At 36.0% G+C, this 12,696-nt stretch overlaps 1 protein-coding gene across 1 annotated transcript; it reads right to left on the bottom strand.

Annotated features, from left to right (window-relative positions):
• Positions 1–9,330: 9,330 nt before the first annotated feature.
• Positions 9,331–11,914, bottom strand: LOC117332397 (beta-1,3-galactosyltransferase 5-like). The gene has a single exon (XM_033891281.1). It carries the CDS (start codon positions 10,935–10,937, stop codon positions 9,732–9,734), a length of 1,206 nt encoding a protein of 401 aa, XP_033747172.1. The 5' UTR covers positions 10,938–11,914; the 3' UTR covers positions 9,331–9,731.
• Between the last annotated feature and the right edge of the window lie 782 nt (positions 11,915–12,696).

Below are 12,696 nucleotides of genomic sequence, written 5' to 3'. Positions count from 1 at the left end.
CCTTACATAGTTACAGAATCCCCACATAGTTACAGAATCCCCACATAGTTACATAATCCCTACATAGTTACAGAATCCCCACATAGTTACAGAATCACAACATGGTTACAGAAGAATCCCCACATAGTTACAGAATCTCAACATAGTAACAGAATCTTCACTTAGTAACAGAATCCTAGCAGAGTTACAGAATATCCCCACATAGTTACAGAATCCCCACATAGTTACAGAATCCCCACATAGTTACAGAATCCCCACATACTTACAGAATCCCCACATAGTTACAGAATCGCAACATAGTTACAAAATTCCCATATAGTTACAGAATCCAAACATAGTTACAGAATCGCAACATAGTTACAAAATTCCCATATAGTTACAGAATCCCCACATAGTTACAGAATCGCAACATAGTTACAAAATTCCCATATAGTTACAGAATCCCCACATAGTTACGGAATCCCCACATAGTTAGAGAATCCCCAAATAGTTATAGAATCCCCACATAGTTACAGAGTCCCTACATAGTTACAGAAGATTCCCCATATAGTTACAGAATCCCCATATAGTTACAGAATCCCCACATAGTTACAGAATCCCCACATAGTTACAGAATCTCAACATAGTAACAGAATCTTCACATAGTAACAGAATTCCCACATAGATACAGAATCCCAACAGAGTTACAGAATCCCCACATAGTAACAGAATCTTCACATAGTAACATAATTCCCACATCGATACAGAATCCCAACATAGTTACAGAATCCCCACATAGTTACAAAATCCCCATATAGTCTTTTATATTTCAAATATTTCAATGGGCAGCAGGAAAATTGTTTAAATTCGGTTATATATTACCCTAGGATTTGAATACGCCAAACAAGCATATTTAAAGTATATGAAGACTAACTTTAGCACATTAGTATAATAAATATAGATAAAATGATATGCATTAAAGATGAGATCCTTACATGTATATGTTTATATTTAACGTGTTTCGTAGAACTTGTTGAAATATTTAATACTATTCGTGATGGGAGAAGCGAGCCTTTCCAGTGAACATCATTACACCATATATAATGTATAACGATTTTGCTCATATTACAGATATTCAGGGTCCATTGGGCACGGGACAATTATCTGTGCCAGTCGATGTGTTTACAAGCTGAAATATTAATGGCTAAAGCTATTTAGACACGATATCAATTACACGATATGTATTATGTTATGATCCAATTTTCCCCATATTGTCTGACTGTTTATATGATATTTCATACTTGAAAAAAAAGGTAAGGCTAACAATTATATGGTGTCTTCAGGGTGTATCAATTTTACATTGGTGTGAAGATACACTGTTGATTATCTCATATCAAATTGAATGATAACGCCACAGTAACTTTTCCAGGAAGCCATGTCATCGCTAGCGTACCATATAAATCCTGGCCATGCCGTATATATTACAGGGAAGTATCGCCATCACGCCCTTTAAACCATGGCCATGCCATTAAAGAAATGTTATTGCTATTCTACTAATGTGCCACTACAATATTTATAATACTGAGTTTTCCTCATACACCAGTATATAACTTACATACACGTGTTGAAGATAACTGTCCAGAACAGATATGGATGAAAACAGTGAAATGATATAAACATGTACTCTAAATCTAACATCTAACTTAACCACGATGAAGTCAATTCAAGGGAATTGTACCCTCTTTGCAAGATCGTAAGAGGCGACTTAATTCTAAATTCGGGATCTGACTTTTTCTCTCTTTCTAAACATCTCTTTCCTAAAATCTCCTTTGACACTACCTCATTTTTGGCCACTTTTTAAACGTCCGTCCCTGTAATATGAAGGCTTTGGGTTCTGTACCATTGCCGAGGCATGCTACTGATGCTTGGCGCTCGGCATTTTCGGGAATGAGACGACTGGTAAAATGGCGGTATGCTTCAGTAAGGTAACACTATAAAGTTGACATCAGTAATGCGTTTGCCGGAGCCTTCCAATACCCACACAACACCACCGCCACACACACTCACCACACGGATGTGTAGAGAAGGCCGTCCTTAAAAGACCCTAGCTGTTGATTCAAGCTTCTGTTACGGTCTCCGAAAAAGAATAGGATATTCGCAGCGAAAATCACTAAGCGCACCTCTGATACATTGGCGCTCGTGATTGGACCAAAGAAAACCCCTAAGCCTTGTTTAACAAGCACAACTGTTTCCTCTAAAAACCTCTTCTTTCTTAGAGAATTTCTCATTCGGTAGAACGTCAGTCTAGTAAAACATGGTTTCGAGTTCGATCCCTGGCGGTATATTCGTTACATGCCACACATATTTGGTCAAACCTTTAGTTAACTACCCTAGATAGGTGATATTTAATAACTAGTTGGTTGTGGTACCGATAATAATTCTCTACATATTTTATTGATTGGATTCTTGATAGGTTTACATATTAGCAGCATAGATATAAGCTGATATGTGTGGTCTTAAACAGGTAATGGTGGACCTATATTTATATTGATGGACATTACTGATGATGATGGAGCTATTCTAATACTGGTGTGATTATCCTGATGGAGCTATACTGATGAAACTATACTGATATCGATGGAACTATACTGATATCGATGGAACTATACTGATACCGATGGAACTATACTGATATCGATGGAGTTATACTGATACTGATGGAACTATACTGATATCGATGGGGCTATACTGATATCGATGGAGCTATACTGATACTGTTGAAACTATACTGATACTGATGGAGTTATACTGATACTGATGGAACTATACTAATATCGATGGAGCTATACTGATATCGAAGGAGCTATACTGATACTGATGGAACTATACTGAAATCGATGGGGCTATACTGATATCGATGGAACTAAACTGATATCGATGGAGCTATACTGATACTGATGAAACTGCACTGATACTAATGGGACTATACTGATATCGATGGAACTATACTGATATCGATGGAGTTATACTGATACTGATGGAACTATACTGATATCGATGGAACTATACTGATATCGATGGAGTTATACTGATACTGATGGAACTATACTAATATCGATGGAACTATACTGATATCGATGGAGCTATACTGATATCGAAGGAGCTATACTGATACTGATGGAACTATACTGATATCGATGGGGCTATACTGATATCGATGGAGCTATACTGATACTGTTGAAACTATACTGATACTGATGGAGTTATACTGATACTGATGAAACTGCACTGATACTGATGGAACTATACTGATATCGATGGGACTATACTGATGTCGATGGAGTTATTCTGATACTGATGGAACTATACTGATATCGATGGGGCTATACTGATATCGATGGAGTTATACTGATATAACTATACTGATATCGATGGAACTATACTGATATCGATGGAGTTCTACTGATACTGATGGAACTATACTGATATCGATGGAACTATACTGATATCGATGGAGCTATACTGATACTGATGGAACTATACTGATATCGATGGGGCTTTACTGATATCGATGGAGCTATACTGATATCGATGGACTAATACTGATACTGATGGAGTTATATTGATACTGTTGAAACTATACTGATACTGATTAAATTATACTGATATCGATGGAACTAAACTGATATCGATGGAGCTATACTGATATGATGGAACTATACTGATACTGATGGAACTATATTGATACTGATGGAGCTTTACTGATACTGATAGAACTATACTGATATCGATGGAGTTATACTGATATCGATGGAACTATACTGATATCGATGGAGCTATACTGATATCGATGGAGTTATACTGATATAACTATACAGATATCGATGGAACTATACTGATATCGATGGAGTTATACTGATACTGATGGAACTATACTGATATCGATGGAGCTATACTGATACTGACGGAACTATACTGATATCGATGGGGCTATGCTGATATCGATGGAGCTATACTGATATCGATGGAGTTATACTGATACTGTTGAAACTATACTGATATCGATGGAACTGTACTGATATCGATGGAGTTATACTGATACTGATGGAGTTATACTGATACTGTTGAAATTATACTGATACTGATGGAGTTATACTGATATTGATGGAACTATACTGATATCGATGGAACTAAACTGATATCGATGGAGCTATACTGATACTGATGGAACTATACTGATTGAACTTTATTGATACTGGTTGAGCTTTACTGATACTGATGGAACTATACTGATATCGATGGAGTTATACTGATATCGATGGAACTATACTGATATCGATGGAGCTATACTGATATCGATGGAGTTATACTGATACTGATGGAACTATATTGATATCGATGGAGTTATACTGATACTGATGGAACTATACTGATATCGATGGAACTATACTGATATCGATGGAGCTATACTGATATCGATGGAGCTATACTGATATCGATGGAGTTATACTGATACTGATGGAACTATACTGATATCGATGGAACTATACTGATATCGATGGAGTTATACTGATACTGATGGAACTATACTGATATCAATGGAGCTATACTGATATCGATGGAGCTATATTGATATCGATGGAGTTATACTGATATCGATGGAACTATACTGATATCGATGGAACTATACTGATATCGATGGAGCTATATTGATATCGATGGAGTTATACTGATATCGATGGAACTATACTGATATCGATGGAGTTATACTGATATCGATGGAGTTATACTGATACTGATGGAACTATATTGATACTGATGGAGCTTTACTGATACTGATGGAACTATACTGATATCGATGGAGTTATACTGATATCGATGGAGTTATACTGATATCGATGGAGTTATACTGATATCGATGGAGTTATACTGATACTGATGGAGCTATATTGATATCGATGGAGTTATACTGATATCGATGGAGTTATACTGATACTGATGGAGCTATATTGATACTGATGGAGCTTTACTGATACTGATGGAGTTATCCTAATGGAGCTATTCTGATATCGATCGAACTATACTGATACGGATGGACATATGCTGATTGAGATATACTGATAATGATGGAGCTATGCTGATGGAGCTATACTGATGGGGCTATACTGATATTAATGGAGCTATATTGATGAACATATACTGATATCAATGGACATATTGATACTGATGGAGCTATGCTGATACTGATGGAGCTATACTGGTGGAAATATACTCATACTGATGGAGAAATCAACAACGCAAGGTTTAGAGAGATGCAGGTTGATGAAGGACATGGTGAAGTTATATGGCCGACATCATAATCACATTAGGAAATATTCTATTTTCTGGCGTGCGATATGAAGTCGTCGCTTTCGATGCTTGTTGATATGCGTAGTAGTTGCGTTGTCGTTATCCTATTTCTCGTTTTTAAATATTTTAAACTGCATTTGACAATTTTTCCATGGAGGATGTCGTTGATAAAGCATGCGACGCTTACTATTCCGGGACACCTGATCTTAATTACTTTTTTACTTTTTCATGGAAGAGTTGCACGCAAATATATTTTTGTTTTTGCTCCTGTTTTTCCCTAGATATTTTGTTTTTATAGTTTGTATTATAATTTCGTTATAATGTTGGTATTGTATGTTGCTTTTATACAATATAGGTATTAAATATAAGTAATAGTCTTAACTTTTCAAAATTATGCTTTTTAAAATCTTTCTACATGTATTTGAAATATTTCTGTGAATAAAGATGCATCAACAGAAGAGATAATCATGTTATGGTATATATAGTAGTTATAAATGACAGACCTTTACAGGCCAACACGAATTATAGTATATTTCTACTAAATGTATCAAAATCATTGCAAGGTAGTTCTTTGCAATTCTACAACTTTAACAGCCTCTAGTAAATTATCATTCGATTAAACCTAGACGATGTCTTTCCTTAGCGACGCTGTGATCCTTATTATTGGAACAGCCATTTGATGAAGATTGATTGTAGCCCCAATGTCAACACTGACAACGTCATAACGAACACACAATGGTGTTCTGTTGTAGCCCTAATGTCTACAACAATACCGTCATAACGAACACGCAATGGTGTTCTGTTGTAGTCATAACGTCTACAATAATACCGTCATAACGAACACACAATGGTAATCTATTGTAGTCATAACGTCTACAATAATACCGTCATAACAAACACTTAAGCATTGAACTGTTACCAAATGGTATACAGAAGATATGAATACAATTTTGGTGACAGATAAATAGAATGTCGCCCTTTAGGGCGACATGAAATATTTATCTGTCACCCAAATTGTATTCATATCTTCTGTATACTACGATTTGGTAACAGTTCAATGCTTCTATTTACATTCATGATTTTATTTTATTTACTGTAGCTCAAGACGCGTTTAAATTTGCCGCTTCCCTTATCATTGACGTCATCAAGTTCAAATATCGGAACAGCCGAAATTTCCAGAAGGAATAATATTTGTTTGTTTTTTTTGTTTAACGTCCTATTAACAGCCAGGGTCATTTAAGGACGTGCCAGGTTTTGGAGATGGAGGAATAATATAGTCCCTCATGTCGTTATTAATAGCAATCACATAAAATTTTTTGCACAAATTTGGCTTTATATTATATTTTATATACGTTTGTAGATATCTTCAAATTGTTCACAATTGCATAAGTTCTGATTGTTTGAAAATAAGGCCATTTTTTCGACGAAATGATATACGGTTAACATTTAGAAGTGATGCGGTGACATACTCGATTCCTCGGAAACACTTATGTTTCTAACGACTGGATTTACGTTATTTTCAGAAGAATATCAGCTCTTAAATTCTAAATGAAAATCGTCTTGACAGTAGGTGAAAACGATTCCAATGATATTTCGTTCGAAACGGAATCTAGTCTAACCGGTCACATCAGTGTCGCTAACTTAGCAGACGATGTTCACCTTCACAGGGGCTCGATTTTGGAGTAAGGTAGGCCTTTGACATCAGTGGATAACCATATAACTGTAATTCAGTATGCATACACAACCAAAAACCATGTCGATACTGCCGATTTTTCGAAAGATTTTTTTTATCAATGCAGGACTTTTAATGATGTCGTGTCTAGCATTTCTGAAAATTCGACAACGAGCCCCTGTTTGTGTGTTACGACATTGACAATGTGATTACATCCTACATGTATATATCAAGAATAGAACTAATAATAACTGTTTGTCCACTACATTTTTTTCATTAAATTTTACTCTCATAACTTGCGTTGCATTACTTTTTTTTGTGGTGGTTTATGTAGATAAATGCTAGCCTAGCATTCGAAAGCTCTCTAGGCCTAATGTAACTGCCATGGGGGCCATTGTTTTAACCTACAACACCTTAAGCTGTATTCATACACTGCCCGAATCACTGTAAATTGTAGTATACAGTCTCATAAATACAATTTGGTTTACTAACGACATATAGGCAAATGCAACACAGAATGTAAATATTTAAGCATTGAACTGTTATTTTTTATATACTGTAGCTTAAGACGCGTTTAAATTTGCCGCTTCCCCTATCACTGACGTCATCAGGTTCAAATACCGTAAGAGCCGAAATTTCCAGAAGGATTAATATAGTCCCTCATGTCGTTATTAATAGCAAATGCCTACAATGCTTTTGCAAGGTACAGTAGGCCTTTAACATCAGTGAATAACCACAAAACTAAAATCCAATATACATACACAAACGGAAACCATGCTGATGCTCCCGATTTTTCACAAGATTTTTATTTTATTTTTCTATAAATACTGGACTTTTAATGTTGTCGTGTCTTACATTTCTGAAAATTCGGAAACGAGCCCCTGTGAGTGTGACGACATTGACAATTTGATAATTCTTAGATCAAGAACGGTGCTTATAGTTATTTTGTGTTGACTTCATTTTGTTTTCATTATAAAATATTACTCTTATAACTTGTGAAGTTGCTTTATTTTTTGTGTCGTGGATTATAAATGCTAGCCTCGAAATCTCTCCAGGCCGAAAGTAACTGGCGGCCATTGTTTTGACCAGCAACACCTGGGGCTGTATTCCTACTCTGACCGAATCACTGTAAATTGTAGTATACAGCCTCATGAAAACAATTTGGTTTACTAACGACATATAGGCAAATGCAACACAGCATGTTTTTATATATAATGATGATCTATTGTAGTCCTAATGTCTACAATAATACCGTCATAACGAACACACAATGGTGATCTATTGTAGTCCTAAAGTCTACAATAATACCGTCATAACGAACACAATGGTGATCTATTGTAGTACTATTGTCTACAATAATACCGTCATAACGAACACACAATGGTGATCTATTGTAGTCCTAATGTCTACAATAATGCCGTCATAACGAACACAATGGTGATCTATTGTAGTCCTGAAGTCTACAATAATACCGTCATAACGAACACAATGGTGATCTATTGTAGTCCTAATGTCTACAATAATACCGTCATAACGAACACAATGGTGATGTATTGTAGTCCTAATGTCTACAATAATACCGTCATAACGAACACAATGGTGATCTATTGTAGTCCTAATGTCTACAATAATACCGTCATAACGAACACAATGGTGATCTATTGTAGTCCTAATGTCTACAATATTATCGTCATAACGAACACAATGGTGATCTATTGTAGTCCTAATGTCTACAATAATACCGTCATAACGTACACAATGGTGATCTATTGTAGTCCTAATGTCTACAATAATACCGTCATAACGAACACAATGGTGATCTATTGTAGTCCTAATGTCTACAATAATACCGTCATAACGAACACAATGGTGATCTATTGTAGTCCTAATGTCTACAATAATACCGTCATAACGAACACAATGGTGATCTATTGTAGTCCTAATGTCTACAATAATACCGTCATAACGAACACACAATGTTGATCTATTGTAGTCCTAATGTCTACAATAATACCGTCTTAACGAACACAATGGTGATCTATTGTAGTCCTAAAGTCTACAATAATACCGTCATAACTAACACACAATGGTGATCTATTGTAGTCCTAACGTCTACAATAATACCGTCATAACTAACACAATGGTGATCTATTGTAGTCCTAATGTCTACAATAATACCGTCATAACGAACACAATGGTGATCTATTGTAGTCCTAATGTCTACAATAATACCGTCATAACGAACACACAATCGATGCTATTAAACAAGACTCCACTTTAGTATGTTGATATGACTTTAATGCTTTATAAATAAACTATTAGCAGTGAAAATACGACTCGGACAATACATTTTGCACTAAAAAGATATTCATGATTTGAAGGGGCCTTTGTTGCCGAGTGGTTAAGGTGTCCTGACACTTTATCACTAGCCCTTCACCTCTGGATTGCGAGTTCGAAACCTGCGTTGGGTATTTGCCTGGTGCTGACCGCAGGCAGGTGTTTGTCTCCGGTACTCCGGCTTTCCTCCACCTCCAAAACCTGGAACGTCCTTAAATGACCCTTGGTGTTAATAGGACGTTAATCGAAATAAACAGAACTGTTAGAGGTGTCATTCGATAAACGTTATGGAATGGAAGTGTTATATGGTAAAACAAGTAATTTATTACAATACGGACATAAAAAAACACCAGGCATTAATTGATATAAATTGATATCAGAGATTCGGATAATGTCATATATCTATCAACGGCGTCATATCAGGGCGTTTAGTATGTCGATTCCACGCCCATATCTGTTCCCTGGGTGTATATCCATGTGACGTCGTTATGTAATTAAATAGATATTCTTTTCTACCTGGAAGGATCTTACAATTACAGAACCTTCCGCTCCCTAAAGGCGCCACGCCTAGCTTATATGCAACAATTGACATGTAAATGTCGTCAAAACGGAAAAAAGCTGTATACGGCATAGCGATCCGTACGTCTTTCACAAAGTCCATGGACATAACAATAGTTCCGGCGTTGATGAAAGGCGGGAAAAGTTCAAAAGGATATTCCGAAGGAGAAACATACCATTTGAATCCTTTATCACGACTGGGTTTTCGAAACGTGAATATGTTTCCCAGGTACAGCATCTGTTGTAGTTCCGGCGGCAATTTTTGTAAAAGGGTTATCAAGACTTCCAAGGAAACATAAAAATCGTCATCAATCATAATAACGAACTGGGCATGTTCACAGAATTCGGTTGTCCAATACACACTCGCCATCATCTTCAGGGTATTGTTCATATAGGTGTCGGTGAAGTTAATTTGAAGAATGTCACGATGTAACCGCCATTCTGTATTGACGCGGGAATCAGTGTCACCTGGCGGAAGACCGAGAACAAAGATAGTTCGGATTTTGAAGTATGTCATGTATCGTTCGTCCCCCCACGTGCGTCGGATAGCGTCTCTTTGCGCAATGTGTCTGTACGATGACTTAACGAGAAACAGAATAAACACATTATCTGCCCTTCCTGTATGTTTCGTCAGTCTACATTTTTGAGAAGGGTTGGTAATGTATGTATAAGGGAAGGGATTTATTACCTTTTCTTTGACAAAACCTTGTTTTTTGTAAGTCTCTACAAGTTCCACCATGTCCACCTCAAGTGCATAAGTGAAGTTAGCAAACGGCCGGATTGAATTTATTGGAATATTTTTGATATTTTTGTTGATTTCGGTTTGGGTGTAATTGTTGACAACCGTTCTCGCCAAGGAGTTGGTAGTCGTTTTGGTTGTTGCTTTGGTTGTCGTTTTAATTAGTTTCTCACTCACTGTTGGTTTACCCACCAAGCACGATTGGTTGACAATATAGAAAAGACAATATGTTACTATCCCACAGCAAAACTGAGTGTACTTAATTCCACGTTTCCTCCTGGTTCTCTGGTGAATGATGGACATTGTCAGAATAAATGTCAAATACGTGATATAAGTGTCACAAAAATGCTGATAGTACTTGACCTTACTGTACCGAGAAATACATTACTACGCTAATTGATGATCCGTCACATCAAGTCCGAGAGTTAGGCATTTAAAACTTGACATCGTTCAATCATGTCCGAGAGTTAGGCATTTAAAACTTGATATCGTTCAATCATGTCCGAGAGTTAGGCATTTAAAACTTGATATCATTCTATCATATCCGAGATTTTATCATTTAAAACTTGATATTATTCCTCCGTGTCAGAGAGTTAGGCATTTAAAACTTGATATCATTCCGTCATGTCCAAGAGTTAGGCATTTAAAACTTGAAATCAATCCATCATGTCCGAGAGTTAGGCATTTGTAACTTGATATCATTCCATCATGTCCGAGAGTTAGGCATTTGAAACTTGATATCATTCAATCATGTCCGAGAGTTAGGCATTTAAAACTTGATATCATTCCATCATGTCCGAGAGTTAGGCATTTGAAACTTGATATCATTCAATCATGTCCGAGAGTTAGGCATTTAAAACTTGATATCATTCCATCATGTCCGAGAGTTAGGCATTTAAAACTTGATATCATTCCATCATGTCCGAGAGTTAGGCATTTGAAACTTGATATCATTCAATCATGTCCGAGAGTTAGGCATTTAAAACTTGATATCATTCCATCATGTCCGAGAGTTAGGCATTTAAAACTTGATATCATTCAATCATGTAAAATCTTCTATTGAAGTTTTCATCAACATGAATATTCATTCCTACATCCCATAGGAACGATGTGTAAACTCACCTCCAATATATGGCTTTCTTCCAGTCTGTGGATGATATCTCAAGAACAACTTGAACATCGACGGAATAAAACTTATGCTAGAGTGACACTGTTGAAATTTTAGGGATATGTTATATTTTTCATATGTGATATTTTTGCTCTCTAATGACAGCCGTTCACTGAAGAACTAGGACCACTTGTAATGATGACTGATCTACTTGTAATGATGACTGATCTACGGAAGAACAGGGTGAAATTTATACTCTGCTAAAAGTTACGACTGTTGTAGATACGATTGGCGACAATTCTGAATGCAATAAATTATTGATATCGTCTCCATAAAATCACTGATGCATGTCCCTTGAAACACTCATGAGTTAGCCTGATGTATAGGTGGTCGATAACAGCTTGCAGTTCCCCAATACATTAATATTAATTTATTTTTTTTAAATATATTATTCTATACCAATGTATCAGGAGGATACGTTTGTTTTATCTACATCGATACGCTCGAGCGCCGTGGCAACACTTATAATGAATAAAACGTTAATACAATACAGAGTTTCGTTGATGATTCTAAGGTAATGACTGAATCGATAGCAATATTTATATAAGATATTTATAACACCATTATACCCAGTGAAAATTCCAACTAATTAGCTTGAAGAAGTATATTGATTTTATGCATACTGCAGTATACTGTAACTGTTTCGATGATTACTAATTTTCGCGTTTTGCAGAAAGCTTGAAGAAACAAAAAGTAAAAAACTTTAGCCAAAACTGAAACATGATCATTTTATGAAAATAAGTTCATTCCAAACAATGTGTACCAACTCTATTGGGTTGAATAAACAATGTTTCCTGCCCCTAAAAGATATTCAGGTATTCTTTTGGTATGTGTACTGTACAGAGTAAAAGAATCTAATTTTTAAAAGTGAATTTAAAGTGAAATGTGTAATAA

This window comes from Pecten maximus, chromosome 8 (assembly GCF_902652985.1).
Source record: "Pecten maximus chromosome 8, xPecMax1.1, whole genome shotgun sequence".
Lineage (NCBI taxonomy): Eukaryota > Metazoa > Mollusca > Bivalvia > Pectinida > Pectinidae > Pecten > Pecten maximus.
The sequence above is the reverse complement of the archived record's forward strand: the minus strand, read 5'-3'. Positions and strand labels throughout refer to the sequence as shown.